We start from the raw sequence: 21,669 nt of genomic DNA, 5'->3' as shown, positions 1-21,669 counted from the left end.
GAAACCTTAGCCTTGCCTCACCTCAGGTGACCCTTTTTATACAGGTGACCCCTCCCATAAAGTATCTGGGACCATTAGACTATAACTCTATCTGTTCCTGCCAGTGTTGCATAACCTCCATTATCTTGAGCCAGAGAGACAGAATGTCCCTCCCTCCATCCAAGCATCCAACATTGGGCCAACTAGGTGACAGTACTGTACAGTGGCGGACTCAGGCTGTTTGAAGGTCAGGGGCGAAAAGGAAAAAAGGGCACCTACTGCACAACTTGGGACCCCATCAGTGCACATGGTCAAGTTTAAAAAGACACTTAAAAGAGACCTTTTTCAACCGTGGGGGCACCAGGAGGGGCGGTCGCCCCCCCTGCCCCCCTCATGAGTCCGCCGCCAGTGGTACTGTATAGATAGATAGATAGATAGATAGACTTTATTTGTCATTGTTACAGTACAGGTACCAAACAACGAAATTTAGGAGGGGAGGCTCCCCTGGTGTTTAAGAAAGGAAAAAGAAACACATTTTGGAAAAAGCATAGATGCATAAAATCACAAGAAGATAAGGAGCTGGTTTACATCAATAGAGGCTATGTACACAATCCACTGTACTATACTGCACAGATAGTCAACTAGGGTTGTCATATTGCACAAGAAAGTATTTTTTCACATTTTTTTTTAAAGTGTCACAGTTTGCAGGCTTGAAAATGTACATGTTTGTGCCTCAGCACTAGCTGCCATTACAATCCGTCCGGACTTGTCCTGGGCCCAGAACTTAGGCCTTTTCTGTGTTCAGGGCCTTGACGGCCCTGTGGTAGAAGCTGTCCTTCAGTCTGTTTGTCCTAGCGGCCGGGGTCCTGTACCTCCTGTTCGAGGGCAGCTTGACAAAGTGTTCGTGCCCAGGGTGGGTCGGGTCCTTGGAGATCTTGGAGGCCCTCCTGAGACAGCGTGTTTCGTACAGCTCCTTCAGAGAGGGGAGGGTGGCGCCGGTGATCCCCTGTGCTGTTCTCACGACTCTCTGTAGATCGTTTCTCTCCGCTGCCGTGCAGCTGTGGTACCAGTTGGAGATGCCGAAGGTGAGGATGCATGTCATTTATACTGATTCAGACTGATCATCAGATGCTCAACTGGAGCCTATTCCACTGTTACAGTTAATCATCAGAAACTCATATACAGTATCTTCAAATCTTTTCTTTTTTCTTTTTTACATTTCTGAGTGGGGCAGTTCCACTCATATTTTTCATTTTTATTAGACAGATACAGTGAAGACAGACAGGAAAGTAAGGACAGGAAGGGAGAGAGAGGGTATGTCAGCAGCAGGGAATGGGCCAGATTTGAACCCATGCCAACATGGGCATATGTGTGCACTGTAGACCGCGGTGCTAGACCACTGGATCACCCCAGGCCACATATCTTATAATCTTAATTCTATCATAACCTTTGATTAGGTTATTGTGAGAGAAAATTATTATATGTAATAAGCTACATTTAAGATTCAAACTCCATCATCTTAAATTGAATATCTACAGCAAGCTATAGAAAATGATTTCCTGTTGTCACACAATGAAACCAGTTTCTCTACTTGAAGCTTGACATTGGCTAGACAACAGACACATTTAAATGATTACAATGACCTGATTGCTCTCTTTCACTTCTGACCTGCATCTGAATGAACTAAGCCACCTAGAACAGTTTTGGACCTTTGTGTTCCCCAGACCCAGTACTCTAGGACCAGACTAAACCAGTTATAGCCTTTGTGTTCCTTTTCCACCTTTGTGTGTCTAGGAGAAAGTGGGGGCCGATTCCCCCTTAACCTTCATCCCCCATCATCTTCATCCATGTACAAACCCACACCCCTTGCTCATGATTAGTCTAGACCCCACCCGAGGGCGGACCCCTTACCTAGGGGTACCTGAGTGCATAAATACTGAGACGTAATGAATGATCTGGACTTTTTGAGAGGAACTTTGAATCGTTCAGATGCGTCTGGCGAACCTGTAAACTTCCTCCTTCTGCAGAAGAATATTAAATATCTTTTCTTATACATCTTGAAACGAAACAGGCTGCCATTATTGAATAATTTGCTCTTACATTATCATAACCTTTGATTAGGTTATCATAACCTTTGATTAGGTTGTCATAACCTTAATGACGGCAACATTCTAATTTACTGTCTTTCGTTGTCTGGTACTTGTACTCTGCAATGACAGTAAAATTGAATCTAATCTAATCTAATGCAGATTTACAGTGGTGGCTGAGGCAGAGCCCAGGAACAGGGGTGCAGCAACCAGAATGTCTCGTGTCCTCATTGTGGTCGCCCAGAAACATCTTTAGGAAAAACCAGCCCAAAACCTATTTTCAGAAAACCGCTAATTACTATTGGTCAAGTGCCCATCTCCTGCCCCTAAAATGTATGTCTGTTGCCAATGATGTTTGTAAAATAAAACAAAATAAAAAATAAAAATAAAAAACTGCCCAACCCGCCCAAATGCTTTTTTTCTGGCCCAGTGTGATCAAAAATAGCCCCAGGCTTTATACAGGAGATTATGCATTATGTATGGCCAGGCCACTGGATTAATCTGGCCAGATCCCTCCACGCCTGCGCCCCCCAGTACCTAACCGACCGTCTCTGCCAACACACTCCATCCCGGGAACCTGCGGTCCTCAGACATGGGTCTGCTCTCCACCCCCCACACCAACCTACGGACCTTCGAGGACAGAGCCTTCAGTGTGGCAGCTCCCACCCTCTGGAACTCTCTCCCCACAGTGATCCGCAATGCCCCCCCTACCCTGGACACCTTCAAATCAGCCCTCAAAACCCACCTGTTCTCCAAGGCCTTTGGCCCCTAGTCTAGTTTTGTCACTGTCGCTGTCTTGTTTTCTTTGGGGGTTTTTCTGTTCTGTCTGTCTAACTTTCTGTCTGTAAAATCTGTAAAGCGTCCTTGGGTTTGAGAAAGGCACTATATAAAACCAAGTTATTATTATTATTATTATTATTAGCTAGCCATCAGTTACTGACAAAGCAGTTGGTTCCAACATTTAATATGAAACATAAATTGTTGTGCTCAATTCAAATTATATTGGCGATGATGAGATGTTCATTAATCATTCAAGGTTAGTTCGGTTATAACTATTTCTGGTAATGAATTTAAATATTCCCTCGGACTTGGACATCCGAAATAGCTAACTAGCCCTGTTCTGACTTCAGTTAAGTGTTCCATTACATCTAGTGGTTGTTTTAGGTACTGCAACCGCAGTTCTATTGGTTGCCTAGCAACCTTAGGTAGACGCTCTGTTTACAGTTTACATTGTGGCAGTTGCCGCAGCAAGCAGTGTAATGTTACATGAAAAGTTATTTGTTTTTCGTCGTTGAAACTTGGAGTAGATATATCCGTGAGTATTAGTATTAAACCTAAAAAAAAAAAGATTAATGTAGCTAAAATATACATTAATTGTTGAGTTTCTATTCGTTGGTTTGATGTTGTTAACCTATCTTATTGTTAGCCTCTTGTTGTTAGCTCATTCTTATGTTATTCCCCTTCCTATGTATCCATACCTTGTTGAAATTCTATATTAATTTCATTGTTACGTAACATGTTTATGATAAAAGTAATCTGTAAAGTTTGTGCAGCCTAATCTAACTATTGTATATCTTTATATTTCCAGTTTTACAATGTTGAAACTTCAATTAAACTATACTGAACCGCTCAGAACGCAACTGTGAGGACAGAACAAGCCCTCTGAAAAACCGTTGGTCAAGCCAAGCGCCGAGAGGTTTTCAGCTAGCTAGCTAGCCGTGGAAGCTCGCGTGATAACTGACCCCACTGACAGGGTTGCCAGGTGGGGCGGGTTATGGGCTATCTTTGATCACACTGGGCCGGAAAAAAAGCATTTGGGCGGGTTGGGCTGGATAAATAGCATTTATGCGGTAACAATGTCAGTTGCAAAGTTACAAAGTGTGTGAAGTTAAAACACACACCCTAGTAGCTACATAGCCTACAATGTGCCGTTTTTTTATTTTATTTTATTTTTACAAACATCATTGGCAACAGACATACAGTTTAGAAGCAGGAGATGGGCACTTGACCAATAGTAATTAGCGGTTTTCTGAAAATAGATTTTGGGCTGGTTTTTGGTGGATTTACCGGTTTTTATGCTGTTAGGGTGGAAATTATCATTCCCATCTGGCAACCCTGCCCACTGACCGTTGGGAGCTAACTGACCGTTGGGAGCTAACTGACCGTTGGGAGGTAGTATCACATTGCGTGAGTGCTTCTACCCGCTTCTACCCGTCGCTGGTTTGTCTGTAACAACCTGAATTATTCCCCTTGCAAAAGTAAGTTTCGCATAGCTTAAAGACATTTTTAGAGACAGTTGCTACAAATATAGGCTAGATAATGGGCTGAATATGATGTTTTAAGTATAATAGCTGACATTCATGATTCAAATGAGATGACTTACATCCAGGGCTGGACTGGGACAAAAATTAGGCCCTGCCATGTGGCTCAGACCGGCCCAACACAATCGGTCCGACACCGCCGATCAACATGCTGGCAGTCTGAAAGACTAATAATCTAAAAATCTATCGACCTAATCTAAAAAGTGATCTAGCATGGAAGGCTCAGGACAGGCAAAGTAATTGAAGTCCTGAACGTGGCACTCTGTTTCCTCTGTTTCATCTTTTTCTCTCTCCGTTTCCTCTCTTTCCCTGACACTCTGCTTTTCTGGGGAGGGCAGCAGCAGCTCAACCTGGTTCAACAAGACATGGACAGAGAAGTAAACTAACTGGTTGTCAAAATCAGCAAAGTTCTCATTTACATGTACACACAGGCTGCATGATTGCATTATGTTACACCAGAAGCCCAGTCATTTCAAATGGAAGGTTGCAAGACAACATTATTGGGTTGCAGACTGCATGAGTTTTATTTCTCCATGCAATAAAAAGCATTCATTAGTTCTGAACTAGGCTAGTGTAGATTTTTTTTTTATATCTTTTTTTTCCAAATAAAAAGTATTATTAACACCCATTGTTGGTATTGCATTTATGTCAGTGACAGTGATACCTCAACTTGCTAGCTAGCAACAAAATGCAGAACACCCCCATCTAACGTTAGCTATAGAGTCCACAGCCAAGCAGCACTAACGTTACACCACGAGAGAGATCATTGTGTGTGCATGAATTCCAGCCAAGTCCTGGTGAAGCGCAATGCAATCATGCTGCCTGTACGGGTTAGCATAAGTCACAAGACATTCTCTGCTGCTGCTCCCTTAATCTGGTCAATGCAAGCGACTAACATAACTTTGCTTTTGTAAAACCAAGTAACAACATTGCTTACCTCTCTAGCTGTGTCCTCTGTCTCCTCCTCAATTGCTAACGGCACATCAGTGCTAACGTTAGTTAGCGGTAAAGATGTTGCTGTGGCAGCCGCAGCTGTAGTAGGCCTAGCCCCCACAGTCGATGCAGAGAACATATCTGTCAGTTTCTGACATTTTGAGGCATCCTCTGCTAGCTTCTTACTTTTTTTCTCCCTAATTTTCTGGGCACCCCCTTTCACTATCTTATCTACGAACATGAGGTAGAGCAATTGAGCAAGCTGTGCAAGGTTAACAACCTGCTGCTAAACAAGTCAAAGACCCAGGAATTCATCGTAGACTTCAGGAGGAAAAAGTCCGAGATCCTGCCCCTGCTCATCGACGGAGAGAGCGTGGAGATAGTCTCAACCCTCCGATTCCTGGGACACAACATGCGGGATGACCTGGCCTGGAAGGACAACACTAAAGGCACCATCAAGAGGGCACAACAGCGGCTATACACCCTGAGATGCCTCAGGAAACAACACAACAAGAAGGAGATACTGGTGGCCTTCTACCACGGCGCAGTGGAGAGCATCCTCACCTTCGGCATCTCCAACTGGTTCCACAGCTGCACAACAGCGGAGAGAAACGAGCTACAGAGAGTCGTGAGAACAGCACAGAAGATCACCGGCGCCCCCCTCCCCTCTCTGGAGGAGCTGTACAAAACACGCTGTCTCAGGAGGGCCTCCAAGATCTCCAAGGACCCGACCCACCCTGGGCACGAACACTTTGTCAAGCTGCCCTCGAACAGGAGGTACAGGACCCCGGCCGCTAAGACAAACAGACTGAAGAACAGCTTCTACCACAGGGCCGTCAAGGCCCTGAACACAGAAAAGGCCTAAGTTCTGGGCCCAGGACAGTCCGGACGGATTGTATGGCAGCTAGTGCTGAGGCACAAACATGTACATTTTCAAGCCTGCAAACTGTGACACTTTAAAATAATGTGAAAAAAAGACTTTCTTGTGCAATATGACAACCCTAGTTGACTATCTGTGCAGTATAGTACAGTGGATTGTGTACATAGCCTTTATTGATGTAAACCAGCTCCTTACCTTCTTGTGATTTTATGCATCTATGCTTTTTCTAAAATGTGTTTCTTTTTCCTTTCCTAAACACCAGGGGAGCCTCCCCTCCTAAATTTCGTTGTTTGGTACCTGTACTGTAGCAATGACAAATAAAGTCTATCTATCTATCTATGACACTGTACTTGGGTTGTCGGCCGAGGGATCAGAGTGGGGGAGGGGGCCGATGGACAGCAGGGCCTAAGCATGTGATTGGGCCAGCCCATGTGTTAGTATAAACGGGGGCCGCCGCTTTATTCAGCGTTAGTTGATGCCGCGCTATTTTGGGCCGAGCTATTTTTTTTGGGGGGGGGGGGGGGGGGGGGTCAGGCGGCACGACCGGCCCAAAACTAGCGCGGCCCATCTGCCAGCGGGCAGAAAGATTGTATGGCCAGTCCAGCGGTGCTTACATCACTCTGGTTCTGGCTAGCTAACTATACGATCCCACTACAGCTAGCTAGCAATGTGTTACAACTAATGTGTTACAATGTATGCCTGTAATAAATACGCCAGTTATGCCATATTATTGGTTGGTATATTATCTATAATAATATATCTAAGACTATTATCTATCTAGCTGGCTATGTTGTTGATATTCATCATAACCAAGTAGGCCGTTTCTGCATTGATATGAAGCAATAATCGGACTCCCTTTCACCTAGCAACATCTTCCAGATATTTTAGCTACAGGAATTGACATATGGTATTTACAACAGCTGGTGTTACTTACACATGTGGTCTGCGTTTAGTAAGCAATTCACTTATAGATCCTACTCATAATGTCTTTGTTCGTCCTTCTACATCTTATCCATTGGACGTTGATAATTAACTGACATAATTATGTTTCTCTGTATTTGGTCAGCAGAGTTTCACAAAATGGTGACAAAAATGACATTTTTATCATGCGATGCTACTTGATGTAAATGCATTTTTTTGGTTCTTTTATTCCAAGGTGGAGGGTCTGACCAAGCCTCAAAGAAAGTAAGTAGCCTAATGAGTAACTAACATTACTTAATTGAAGATTCACCCCTTTATCTGGGTTGCTCCTTGTGTCTATGCTTATTTATATTGATGAATGTGAATTGAATGATGTAGTGATGCTGATTTTAATTCAAATACCAACCCAACGTTTTTTTTATTTGATGAGTTTGTCAATGTCTCACATACTCGTCAACGCTGTCTAGCTCATATGGTCATTATACATTGCAATTAGATACAAACTTAAATCCCATTTTCCTAATATTTTGTATAACAAAACATTGATGATTTATTTGCAATTATTTATTTTATCAATGGTTTGTTACGATCAGAAGTCCATGTTGTACCACTGGCTGTTTTGCATTCGTTATCTCACACAATCACACAATGTAGTTTTGAATCTGATATGATGATGTTGTGTCTTTGCTCAGATAAACGTTTCTACTGGGAGCTCTTTAGGGTGGGGAGGTCAGCATAGGTGCTGGACCACCAGTGCACGAAAGACGTCCTCAACCTCTGCTTGACGTAGTTCTTATTCATGTCTGAGTGGATCTCCAGGTACTGGTGTCCAGTTTCAGTCAATGCAGGCCAGGTCACAGGCACCTTGGAATCCCCTTCGTTGGGATTTCTGTGGAGGGGGGGTGGGGGGGGGGGGGGGGCAGGTTGGGTTGGGGGATAATAATAATAAAAAAAACAGGGTGAGATCAATAAATCATACTGATAATGATGATGATTTAAAATGTTGAATATAATGACAAATGGTAGAGTGGCTTATCTACTGTCTGTGTGTAATACACTCACAAAGGGTTTATTGTGTGACACAATAAAGATAAGATATACAGTATATATATATCTCTAATTGTGATACAGCCATTGATTTAGTTGCATTGCTTTATTTTTTACCCGGTCTTGGCGAAGTTTGTCCAGTAGGCGATCATGTAGCCAGAGAGGTCACGGTGGCTGGGCCAGTAGAACAGGGGTGTGGTGAAGGGTTTGCCAAACACATACTGCAGGTCATCCATGTGGTCAGCACCCACCCAGATGGGGTAGGGCTTGCCCAGTCCAGCCAAGCGGTTGGGCTCGGACAACAGGTAGGAGTAGGTGCTTGCAGACCTGGGGTAGGGCAAGGGGAGAGACATATGGCGCTTTTCCACTACTGACCCGAACCGGGCCGCATTTGTATCCCCCCCCTCCCGCTATCCGCTTGTTAAGTCGTGACGTGTTTCCGGGTCCAACGTTGGCTGAGGCGCTGTCTTCGAAATGCCGAAATAATAATAATAATACATTATATTTATATAGCGCTTTTCCGAGGCTCAAATACCCTGACAATATGGAGAAAACGGGAAAGTGCTGTGTCCCTTGTTGTATGAATAGATCCGAGTCTAAAAAACGATTAAACTGTCATTCTACCGCTGTAGTTCACAGGTACTCTGGTGCGGGGAATTTCTGGTTTGGACTCGGAAATGGCTAAACGTCACTTTTGACGTCAGACTTAACAAGCGGATACAGATCAGCGGGGGGAAATGCGTGCAGCACTGAGCACTGTGCTTTTTTTGTTGGTGAACTACCGTAATAAGCCTAAGCCAACGGTGTGCAGCGTCACACGTCACACGCAGCCTGGCAAAAAGGTTCCGGCTCTCAAAAAGGTTCCTGCCCTCGAAGGGTAGCTAAAGAAGCGTGCCGTACCGCGCCGTGCTGATCCAGGCCGACAAATGGAAAAGCACCAAAGAAGCAGGCCAGCCTGGGCTGACCCGGGTCAGCACCTTAGTGGAAAAGCACCAATAGATACATCAACTCTTTTCTCTACTGTAAGTTAGTTAGGCCTGGATGACGCAGCCCGATTGAGGCTGGGAAGCAGCTACTGAGCTATCGAGGCTGGGCAGCAGCTACTGAGTTGGGCTCACTCACTTGGCATTGGTAGCATGCAGGTAGAGTGCAGCTTGGATTGGCACCAGGAAGATGTAGTCAGTTTCGATATCTACAATGGTTCTCTTGATGATGTCGTTGCTGGGATTAGTACCCCAGTTTGATGAGTACTGTGAGAAAGCGCTGGTGAGAGCGGGCTCCCCCTTGTCCTTGGTCAGACCAGCCAGGAGCTTCTTCACATCGTCCCTGTGGAAAGGGGGAAGAGGAGATCGATCTGTCTCAAGAGGTCGATTGCCCTGTTAAAAAAAGCTTTATGGGTACAACTGCAGTTCTGTCTAAGTTCTATTCTTTGAGGATGGACAAACCCTACAGAGCAAAGTGCCCTCTTCCCTCCATGGTGATGGATCTGCCTATTGCCACTCACACAGGGGTGTCCACGAGGGGCCGGTTGATGGAGGGGATGTCCAGACCAGCGAAAATATGGGCGTCCATGTCATTGACCCCGGCGAGATAGTCAATGTCAGCTGCGTTGTGAAACAGCTTACTAGGGTCGTCAGGAAGGAAGTCTCCATCGACCACAGGGGCGATGGCCAGGTTCAACACATTGGGGGCTGGAGGAGGAGGCAGAGACAGTCACACACTTATGTACTGCTATGATACACGTCTGATGACATGGCATACATTTTTCTGTCAACTTGGGTAAAATAAGGGCTTAAAGGAGAAATGAGGGAGAAATAATGGTAAATGGACTACTTATATAGCGCCTTATTCCAAAGCGCTTTACAATGGCCTCTCATTCACCCATTCACACACACATTCACAGCGGCAAGCTACCATGCAAGGCGCCAAACCCGCTCATTGGGAGCAATTTGGGGTTCAGTGTCTTGCCCAAGGACACTTCGACATCTGGCCAGCCGGGGCTCAAACCGCCGATCTGCCAACCTTGCAATCATTAGACGGCGGCTCTACCTCCTGCGCCCAGCCGCCCCAACCTAAGGCTAATGGTCATCAATAGAGGCATCGAGGATTTATCTCCTTTAACTCCATCTTTGCTCACAGGACAGCACAGATAGGAACCCTGTACCCTCATTGAATACTGACCGGAGGCAGAGCCATGCATCTCGAGGGATCCAGCCAAGGTGAGGGCCTCTGGGTCAGTCAGCTTCAGACAGGACATCATCGTGTCATCAGTGGGGCAGTTCACCTTCTTTGCAATCTTAATAGAAACGGGATGAGATTGAGAAATCACTTGAACAGCTAGCCTCACTGTCCGCCCATGCAACAGACCACTGAGATAAGAGGGACACATACCATCTCTGCAAACGCACGGGGGTTCTTGTTGACGGCCCAGGGGCAGAGGGCAGTCCCGCTCTGGGAAATGGCCCTGCGGATCAGCCCTTTGTTTTTGGGAGACAGAATCTGTGTGGGAGTAAATACACAAAATGTATTGGTGTGGTGCACACCAAAGACAAATGCAAAACTTGCATTATATACTATTATACTATTTCATAACAACTTTTTAACAGCCAGCAAAATAAAGTTCTTGAGGTAGCCCCACACCTGGAAGTTGACGCTAGCCCCTCCTGCGGACTCTCCGAAGAGGGTGATGTTGTCAGGGTCTCCACCAAAGTTGCGGATGTTCCTGTGAGTCCAGGCAATGGCAGTATGCTGGTCCCATAGCCCATAGTTCCCTGTTAAAGGAGAGACAGCTCTGTGAGACAGCTGCATGTCTTTAAAATGGATACAATAGAGATCAAAAAAGAAAACACACATATTGCAATAACTAGGAATATGGAAGGGATTCAAAGGCCTATGAATGGATACCTGGAGGCAGGGTACCTGCTAACATACTGTATTGAGCCACTGACCCCCTACCAGGCAAAGCAGTGGTTGACACCTACCAGGTACACTGGCGTCTCCAGAGCTGAGGAAGCCGAGTGTACCCACACGGTAGCCCACCGTCACCACAATAACGTTGCCCCTGTTAGCGATCTCCTGTCCGCTGTACAGATAGTTGTCAAAGACGTTAGCCCCCATTGACCCTCCAGCCACGAAGCCACCTCCATAGAGCCAGATCATGACTGGGAGGTCAGTTGACACTAGGAAGGAGGAGAAGAGGAATATTTCAATACAATCGTGGAATTGTACAGTAACATAGACTAATCAATATCATAACCTCAATCGAACATGTGGTGTATTGGGTTGTAGACCCAAGACTCAAGACCTGGGCCTACTAAGGTCTTATCTTATGTTATAGTGACATAAGTACATCATAACATCACTAGACCACCATGTCTTCTTGATTTACAGATGGAAGACCAGGTGTTGAAGTCTCATCTGATGTTATGATCAAATAGGTGAGGGACCCAGGTGTGTTACCGGCCGTGCGGCCATGAGGGACCCAGATGTTCAGGTAGAGACAGTCCTCGCTACCACGGGTACCACCCTGCATGAGGGTGATCTGAAGACACCTCTTCTTGAACTCAGTAGCCTTGAGAATACCTGAGCGTGAACACAGAGAGAAGCAGGCAATTAACTGGGATGAGTATTAGAGAGGGACAGGATACTTCTGATACACAGTCATGTACTCTACAGTAGTCTTAAAAAGTTGCAGATTTGTAATTTTCCTTTTATAAAACCATAAATCCAGATCTTTCTGCCACTGACCATCCCATCCAGGGTGAGGCTTGGGCTTCTCAAACCTCCCAGGAATGTCAGCAAAGGGGATCCCCTTGTAGACGTCCATGGACCGTCCGAAAAGTCCAACGCGATGGTTCTCCCCCTCCACCATGCCACCCTCAGTGTACACCACTCCCAGCTACAGGTACAAGAGCCAAATAAAGGTAGAGAAACATTTAGTATGGGAGTTCATGTTAAAATTCATGTTAAACATTTATTTTACATTGTCCCAAGCTAGGAGCATGTGTACAGTATGGTGGGAAATATGGTGATATAAAAGTGTATATAAAAACGTTTTAGGTTCATTAATCATTAGGGAACGGTCAAAACAAGTCAACAGCTGTGAGTTCACACTTTGTGTCAACCATTGCTGATAGAGACTGTCAGAGGTCAAATGCAAGTGACATTTAGTAACCCCTTATCACTGTTACTATAACTATCTACTCTACCAGTTACTACGGGAGAGTAGTACTACAGTATTCTCAGCGTCACTTAACATCTTATATTTGTCTGTATCAAATTCTTAAAACTTCTCCTCCAATAAGCTATTACGTAAATAACAATCTAAAACACAGTTCATCTTTCATCCTCATGTAAAATAACTGACCAAAGATTATCTTGCCATAGTCATGGTCTTATAATGACACCACAGTTCTAATGAAACTACAGACTTACATTGGCAGCTGAGGCAGACCCCAGGAACAGGGCTGCAGCAACCAGAACGCCCAGTGTCTTCATCGTCGTTGTCCAGAAACACCTGTAGGAAACCTTAGCTTTCCCAGAGGCTTTTTATACAAGAGACCCCTCCCATAAAGTACGTCTGACCATTATAACTGTTCCAAACAGTGTTACATCATCTCCATTGCCTTGAGTCACAATGAGCATGTGTCCCTCCCTCCGCACCACACCAGAGCACTCATGTCAATGCACCAGCTATAATGCACCATAGTACCAGACGAGAGAGAGAACATACAGCTGTCTAAAATGTGTCGAACTAGGCCTGACAAACTGCAAACACTGATTTGCTTGTGGAGAAGAAGGACACCACGCTGTGGGTGGTCTGAAGAAACAAAAGATGTTGGAGAAACGGTCTCAACATACAGTCCCACCCTGATGATGTTCTCTTGCCAGCCCAAGTGAACCACAACAAAGTAGTCGGAAGAAAATTCTTTAATGTTGTGGCTATGTTGTGAGTGTTCTGTTAGACGAAGGTACCCAAATTAGTATTTTGGACCACACCTGGAAGAAGAAATATCTACTGAACCATGATGTTCAACCTCTAAGTGAACTCATGGGAGACGAGGTCCTGGACGTCCTGGCTGTAAATGACTGTGACTGTGAACCTTCCAGACAATGATCATCCAATCCAGGCAATCAAAACTGGAATAAAGTGGAACCTAGCTGTTGACTGCATTAACCATTCTGTTGAGTGGATCTACAGTACAGTACAGTATGGAAATCAAGGATGAACATGCCAAGGCAATCATGAGCAATCATGAACATTGATTTATTTTTTACAATCAGAAATGTATTTTGTACCACTGGATGCGTTGAGATTCAATCATCTCACAATCAATCTGTGTAGCTTTCAATCGATAGAATGATGATGTTGTGTCTCTGCTCAGATAAAAGTCTCTACTGGGAGCTCTTTAGGGTGGGGAGGTCAGCGTAGGTGTTGGTCCACCAATGCACGAAGCTCATCCTCAACTTCTCCCTGACGTAGCTCCTGTTCATGTCCGAGTGGATGTCCAGGTACTGGTGTGCAGTTTCAGTAAATGCAGGCCAGGTCACAGGCACATCGGACTCCCCTGTGTTGGGATTTCTGTGGAGGGAAAAGGGGGGGGGGGTCAATAAACCATAGTGGTATTGATGATGATTTCAAAATGTCAAAATGATGACATAGAGTGGACTATCTACTGTATACTGTGTGTATACAGTTTCTCTCATACATGGTTTGGTGTATATATATATATATATATTTGTGATACAGCCATTAATTTGGCTAGAGTGCTTCTTTTTACCCGGTCTTGGCGAAGTTGGTCCAGTAGGCGATCATGTAGTCAGAGAGGTCACGGTGGTTTGGCCCATAGGCCGTGGGCGTGGTGAAGGGCTTGCCAAACACATACTGCAGTTCATCAGCGTGGTCAGCCCGCACCCAGCTAGGGTAGGGCTTGGCCTGTCCAGCCATGAGGCTGGGCTCGGAAAACAAGTAGGAGTAGGTGCTTGCAGACCTGGGGTAGGGCAAGGGGAGAGAAGGAGGGAGAGAGAAACAGGTGAAGGGGAGAAAGGAGAGGGAGTTCTTATTATGATATACTAGGCTTGAATTTGAGAGAGTTAAATAGAAACTGAATGTCCTAAAGTAATCCTTAATTCATAATTCATGTCATGATAGTGCATTTGGTCAATCTTATGTGGTAGTTTGAGGGTCATAAGGCCAATGCACACGGCGTGCGATTTTGTCGCACGACAACATTCGATTCTCAATTCACACCACCGAAGTGTGTGGGTGTGAATGGAGAATCGAGTGTTGTCGTGCTGTGTGCATTGTCTCATTCAAAACAATGGAATCGAATTCGCGGCGCGACAAAATCGCACGCCGTGTGCATTGGGCTATACAGTGCCCTCCATAAGTGTTGGAAAGAGGAAGCATTTTGTAGACGTCTGTAGCGAACCCTACACATAGACAATGCCATAATTCACTAAGTATGTTTGTATTGTGTATTGATTATTGGATTGATTGATGGCTTGGGGATGTGTAGCTTCCTCAAGAATGTGTCTTAATTGATGATGACAGCAGCAGAATGTATTCTGAAGTGTACAGAAACATCTTGTCTAGCAAATGTCTCAGAATTCATCATACAGTAAGACAATGTATGAATGAATGAATGAATGGTCTTTATTGTCATTGATATAGTACAGGGTACCAAACAACGACATTTGGGAGGGGTGGCTCCCCCGGTGCTAGGAAAAAACTAAAAAAACAAGAAGGGAAAGGAGCTGGTTTACATAAATAAAGGCTATGTACACTATCCACTATACTATACTGTACAGATAAAACACTGTGCTGTACTCTATGCTATGCTATACCTATTCTAACATTTCCTATTTCTCTGCAACCTTATGTACCCTAGGGTTGTCATATTGCACATAGTGTTATTGCACATTCATTTATTTTAAAGTGTCGCAGTTTGCAGGCTTGAAATGTACACATTTGTGCCTCAGCACTACACCTGATTTTTCAACACAGCAGCTGCCATCAATCCGTCCAGACTGTCCAGGGCCCAGACAATGACCCCAAACATACTGCCATAGCAACTAGGGAGTTTTTTCAGGGCCAAAAAGCGGAATGTCATTGACTGGCCAAGTCAATCTTCTGATTTAATTGTAATTTAACATTCATTTACTTTCCTGATGATAAGATTTTAGACGAAGAATACATCAAAACAAACAACAAATGAATATGGCTGCAGGACAGGCCTGGCAGAGCATCACTAGAGAAGATACCCAGCATCTGGTGGGGTCAACGGGTCGCAGAGTTATTGCATGCAAAGGATTGTCGACCAGATACTAAACATGTGTACTTTGGGTCCTGAACATGAGCTCTGAAATAGGAGGAGTATGTTTTAAAAATGTTTTACTTTCTACAAGGTGAACCGTGAACCCTATCTGAAGAAAAACCGTTGAATCAAAGCTGAGAATTTCTACCTTGAACTCATACTACAACAAATCCAAACTCCTGGAGTATAAAGAAGAAAAAATCCTCTTTCCAATACCTATGGAGGGCACTGTAGGTGCATCACGAATGCTCTGCCATATTGATACTGTAAGTTAGTTAGGGCTGGGTGAAGCAAACTGAAGGATAGAGGCTGAGCTTCAGTAACTGAGTGATAGAGTTTGGCTCACTTGGCATTGGTAGCATGCATGTAGAGAGCAGCTTGGGTTGGCACCAGGAAGATGTAGTCAGTCTCAATCTCCACAATGGTCTGCTTGATGATCTCGTTGCTGGGATTAGAACCCCAGTTATATGAGTACGTTGAGAAAGCGCTGGTGAGAGCGGGCTCCCCCTTGTCCTTGGTCAGAGCACCCAGGAGCTTCTTCACCTCGTCCCTGTGGAAAGGGGGAAGAGGAGATTGATCTGTCTCAGGGATCTGCCTAAAACTATATCTCAATTCATGCTGTAGTTCCATTAATTAAGTTTATGTTCTTGAGTACTCTCCCAAACATCAAGCTTCATGGGTACAACTGCACTTCTGTCTAAGTTCTATTCTTTGACGATGGACAAACCCAACAGAGCAAAGTCCCCTCCTCCCTCCATGGTGATGGATCAGCCCATTGCCACTCACACAGGGGTGTCCACCAGGGGCCGGCCAATAGAGGGGACGTCCATGCCGGCTAAAAGGTGGCCATCCATGTCGTTGATCCCGGCGATGTAGTCGATGTCAGCTGCGTTGCCGAAGAGGTTACCAGGGTCCTCAGGAAGGAAGTCTCCATCGATCACAGCGGAGAGGAGCATGTTATTCACAACGGGGTCTGGAGGAGGAGGCAGAAACAGTCACACACTGTTATGTACTACTATGACAGACAGCGGATGACATGACATCACTTTTTCTGTCGACTTTGGTAAAATATGGCCTTAACTCCTCCTTGCTCAGAAGGCCCACAGATCTCAACCCTGTACCCCCATTGCACACTGACTGGAGGTAGAGGAATCCATGTCGTGGGCTCCAGCGAAGGTGAGGGCCTTTGGGTCCGTCATCTTCAGACAGGTCATCATCGTGTCATCAGTGGGGCAGTTCACCTTCTTAGCAACCTGAATAGAAAACGGGATGAGATTGAGCTAGCCTCACCATCTGCACATGCAACAGGCCACTGAGATAACAGGGACACATACCTTCTCTGCAAAGGCTCTGGGGTTCTTGTTGACGGCCCAGTGGCAGAGGGCAACTCCGCTCTGGGAAATGGCCCTGCGGATCAGCCCTTTGTTTTTGGGAGTCAGAATCTGAGTGGGAATAAATACACAACACGTATGAGTGTGCAAGTGTGTGCGCACACACACACATGCACATACAGACACGCGTACACACCTGGAAGTTGACGCTAGCCCCTCCGGCGGACTCTCCGAAGAGGGTGATGTTGTCAGGGTCTCCACCGAAGGAGCGGATGTTCCTGTGAGTCCAGGCAATGGCAGCCTGCTGGTCCCACAGCCCATAGTTGCCTGTCAAGGGAGAGAAGCTCTGTGAGACAGCTGCAAGTAGCTGGGGTGGACTTTGTTTGCAACAGAGAGGCCAGAAAAAACCACAACGGTGCACACACATAATACACAACACCCTAACAATGACTGGGCAGTATACACCCATTTGGTGGAAGGGATTCAAAGGCCTAGGAATCAGTATCTGGAGGCAGGGTACCTCAACTAACATACTGTTTTGAGCCACTGACCCCCTGCCAGGCAAAGCTGACAGGTTCACACCTACCAGGTCCACTGGCGTCTCCAGAGCTGAGGAAGCCGAGTGTACCCACACGGTAGCCCAGCGTCACCACAATAACGTTGCCCCTGTCAGCGATCTCCTGTCCGCTGTACAGATAGTTGTCCAGGAAGTTAGCCCCCATAGACCCTCCAAGAAGGAAGGCACCTCCATACATCCAGACCATGACTGGGAGGTCACTTGACACTAGGAAGTACGAAAGGAGAAATATTTCAATACAATCATGGAATTGCACCGTAGCATGATCGTCATATCAATATCATAACCTCAATCACTCAAGTGGTGTTGATTTATAGATGGAAGACCGGGCCTACCAGGGTCTTATCTTTTCTTATCTTAGTGACATACTGAATACACGACAATTTCAGGAGACCACATGGATTCTTGATTTACAGATGGAAGACGTTTAATCTGGATCAGAATGTTCTTGATAATTTTTTGCTATCCAGGATCAGATCTATCTGGCTGACTTTGAGTCGTATAGGGGAAATCAGCCAGCTCGATCTGATCCTGGATAGCAAAAAATTAAAAGTTGGCGTTGATGAGGTGTTGGCAAGGTGTTGATGTCTCATCTGATGTTATGGTCACAGAAATAGGTGAAAAACCCAGGTGTGTTACCTTTGCGGCCATGAGGGACCCAGATGTTCAGGTAGAGACAGTCCTCACTACCACGGGTATCAGACATGGTCAAAGTCAACTGGAGACACCTCGGCTTGTACTCAGTAGCCCTGAGAATACCTGAGGGGAGACGAGAGAGGGAGGAAATCACCTGGGATGACTGTTAGTGGGGAACAGGACAAGAGAGGGAGGAAATCACCTGGGATGACTGTTAGTGGGGAACAGGACAAGAGAGGGAGGAAATCACCTGGGATGACTGTTAGTGGGGAACAGGACAAGAGAGGGAGGAAATCACCTGGGATGACTGTTAGTGGGGAACAGGACAAGCCTGATACTTCAAAACTCTTTCAAAAGGTGCTCAATCAGAGTATTTACCATTCATAAAACGTTAATAGTATACACAGTATTGTTTTATTTGATTTATTTGTATTTTGATCAATGCAAATCAGTCCCCTGCTGTAAAGACTGGTCTCTGTCAGGTTTTCCTGAATAAGTAGAGCTTGAAATAAAAAAAGATATGAGATCTTTCTGGCACTCACCATTCCATCCAGGGTGAGGCTTGGGCTTCTCAAACCTCCCGGGAACGTCACCGAAGGGGATTCCCCTGAAGCGGTCCATGGAACGGTTTTGCCCAAGGCTATAGTTCTCCCCCTGCACCATGCCCCCCTCAGTGTACACCACTCCCAGCTACAGGTCAACAGACACATAAAGGCAGAGACACATTTACTGTGGAAGTTTGTGTTAAAATTCATAACATGATTTCTTCAATGTTTTTTCTTTTTCCTTTTTGAATGAATGAATGAATGAATGAATTAATGAATGAATGAATGAATGGTCTTTATTGTCATTGCTACAGTACAGGTACCAAACAACGAAATTTAGGAGGGGTGGCTCCCCTGGTGTTAGGAAAGAAAAAAGAAAAAAAAACACTGTGCCAAGCCAGGAACATGTGTATGGTGAGAATCCTTGTATTATTACATGATGTTAGTGTGTGTAGCATCATTGTATGTAGGCCTACATTAACATCTTACGTTTAACTCAAATCAAATCAAATACTTTCACAATTCTCTCACAGTAAGTGGGAGAGTTACTATCTTTTGCCATAGCCTTGTAATTACACCAACATTCTAATGACACTGCAGACTTACAGTGGTGGCTGAGGCAGAGCCCAGGAACAGGGCTGCAGCAACCAGAATGCCCAGGGTCTTCATCGTGGTTGTCTAGAAAAATGAAAAATTACAGATTTTCCTGAGGCTTTTTATGCAAGAGACCCCTCCCATACAGTATGTCTGGGCATTAGTGTGTGTTTACACAATGTCGACTGCCTTGAGCGAGCACCTAGCTACACTATATAGGTTACATTCAGGGACAGTATGTCCACAGTATGTCCAAGTACTGTATGTACTGTGTTTTCATTATCTGATTCAGGCAGATCTAGTGTTCATCCGATGTTCAGGACAATTTCCACCTGGCGACCCGCCGAAGATAGTGCATGTGCTTGTGTTTGTGTGTGTGTTCACCTAAAACTTGCATGTGTGTGATCAGAGTGTAAAACTGCCGTGTGTGGCCATTAAAAAGACCATCAAGGTCCGATTTCTTCTTCTTCTTCTTCTTCTTCTTCTTCTTCTTCTTCTTCTTCAAGTAGAGACCACACCAGTGATCATGTACAGTAACTTTTAATCGATAGAAGTTGTAAATGAAATCAAGAGATAAGAAAGCTACACTGATAGTGTGTGATTTAGTAGATTGCTCAGAAAAAAAATCCAAATATTTTCATGCTTGATGTATGGATTTCAGATAGCTTCGGATTATATCGGATAGCTCATAGCTCCTTAATAGAAATATCCAATATAATAAGCAAATATTGAGGTATAAAATACAGGAAAACATTTAATAATAAAACAAAAACAATTAAATTTCCTTTATTTGGAAAACGATTCAAAACAAATACATTGAACATTGTACAGGTTTTACAGCATAAATTATTGTATTGAAAAGGCAGAACATTCATGATATGTAACAACATGAAACTCTTGCTACCCCCATTTCTATACGTGACCTGAAAATACTTCTTTCTCACAGATAATCAAGCATCTCTGTCTCCATGTCGTTGTCACTCCCCTCTGAGGGCTGGAATCCATCTTCCTCCTCTTCCTCATCTTCCTCCTCTTCCTCCTCTTCCTCATCACTCTCTGCTGCTGCTTTCCTTATAGTAGAACACTCAGGATTCAAAGGTGCTTATTGTTTCATAATAATAATAATAATAATAATAATAAGCTTTATTTATATAGCACCTTTCATCCATAAGAATACAGCTCAAAGTGCTTTACAATACAGTGCAAAAGAAAGAAAACAGATTAAAAACAACAAAAATATAATTTATATTTTTGCCATTTAGCAGACGCCTTTATCCAAAGCGACTTCCAACAAATACATTTGTCTAAGTGAGTGAATCATCTATCCATCAGTCATCGTAAGAAAGAAAAGTAATTATGCTATGACCAGGGGCCATTGACAGTTACAATGCTAGAAGATAGAAGAATGACTTTTTTTCGTCATAATAGAAAAACTCTACGGGGGAATTGATTGATTGATTGATGGATTTATTGATTAATTAAGTAATTACGACTGAATAAATGCCAACTCTTTCCTGGAAGCAGAATGATTGTTGTGTCCAGACAGAGTGAGCGGAAAGCCTTATCAGGCTGTCTGACTGGGCTGCCAGTACAATGTGGTTAATGTGTGACCACACCTGGGAAACTTAGAGCTGAAGATGTCTGTGACCTGACCCTGTCTGATCATCAGTAACGTCATCATCCGGCACATATGAGCCCGGAGTAACATGGCCTTAGTGGGAATTAATTTACTGAGAAAAGCATTTGTCATTATTTGATTTCAGCAAATCACACCACTGAGGTGTGGCTCCGAGTCAGAAACGACGATCGAGATGATCAGTTGGTTTAAACCAATTATGTTTAAACTGATGTCGTTTTCGAGTGCAGTTCCATATTGTTATGACGTGCTCATTGCACAGAACTGTTGCGCAGAATTTCACTGGGTGGAATGCTTCCGTTTTGCATCTACTACAGAATACTCAAACCAGACATCCCCTATCTTACATTCAAGATCTCACAGACACCCTTGGAGGCTACTACTAGTTCTCAATCCTAGACCAATGAAATGAATGAATGAATGAATGAATGGTCTTTATTGTCATTGCTATAGTACAGGTACCAAACAACGAAATTTAGGAGGGGTGGCTCCCCCGGTGCTAGGAAAGAAAAAAAACAAAAAAAAACACAAGAAGGGAAGGAGCTGGTTTACATAAATAAATAAAGGCTATGTACTGTGAGAGAATTCAAATTGTTCTTGTTTTAAGAGTTTACATCTTAAAAAAGTGTGGAATGTGAGAGAAAATTATTATATGTAATAAGCTACATTTAAGAACCAAACATCATCTTGGGTTGAATGTCTGCAGCAGACTGTAGAAGATGATTTCCTGTTGTCACACAATAGAACCAGTTTCTCTACTTAAAGCTTGACATGGGCTAAGACAATAGACACATTTACATGATTACAAAGACCTGATTGCCCTACCATCTAGAGCAGTTTTGGACCTTTGTGTTGCCCCAGACCCA

At 44.4% G+C, this 21,669-nt stretch overlaps 2 protein-coding genes across 2 annotated transcripts; both read right to left on the bottom strand.

The window, feature by feature from the left end:
• Positions 1-7,706: 7,706 nt before the first annotated feature.
• LOC308156541 (bile salt-activated lipase-like) lies at positions 7,707-12,665 on the bottom strand (the record flags this gene model as incomplete). The annotated part of the gene is made up of 11 exons (XM_080529908.1): positions 7,707-8,010; positions 8,286-8,495; positions 9,291-9,494; positions 9,673-9,859; positions 10,350-10,464; positions 10,560-10,667; positions 10,809-10,939; positions 11,150-11,347; positions 11,628-11,750; positions 11,916-12,066; positions 12,603-12,665. The coding sequence occupies 11 exons, from the start codon at positions 12,663-12,665 to the stop codon at positions 7,824-7,826; spliced, it is 1,677 nt and encodes a 558-aa protein (XP_080386034.1). The 3' UTR covers positions 7,707-7,823.
• An 897-nt stretch (positions 12,666-13,562) lies between these two features.
• Positions 13,563-19,242, bottom strand: LOC308156374 (bile salt-activated lipase-like; the record flags this gene model as incomplete). Its single annotated transcript, XM_080529712.1, has 11 exons — positions 13,563-13,749; positions 13,949-14,158; positions 15,831-16,034; positions 16,271-16,457; positions 16,623-16,737; positions 16,819-16,926; positions 17,012-17,142; positions 17,402-17,599; positions 18,032-18,151; positions 18,571-18,718; positions 19,180-19,242. 11 exons carry the CDS (start codon positions 19,240-19,242, stop codon positions 13,563-13,565), a joined length of 1,671 nt encoding a protein of 556 aa, XP_080385838.1.
• Positions 19,243-21,669: the final 2,427 nt, after the last annotated feature.

The sequence above is a fragment of the Nansenia antarctica genome (assembly GCF_963989245.1).
Source record: "Nansenia antarctica genome assembly, chromosome: 4".
NCBI classification, from domain to species: domain Eukaryota; kingdom Metazoa; phylum Chordata; class Actinopteri; order Argentiniformes; family Microstomatidae; genus Nansenia; species Nansenia antarctica.
This window is presented reverse-complemented; position numbering and strand designations above follow the sequence as displayed.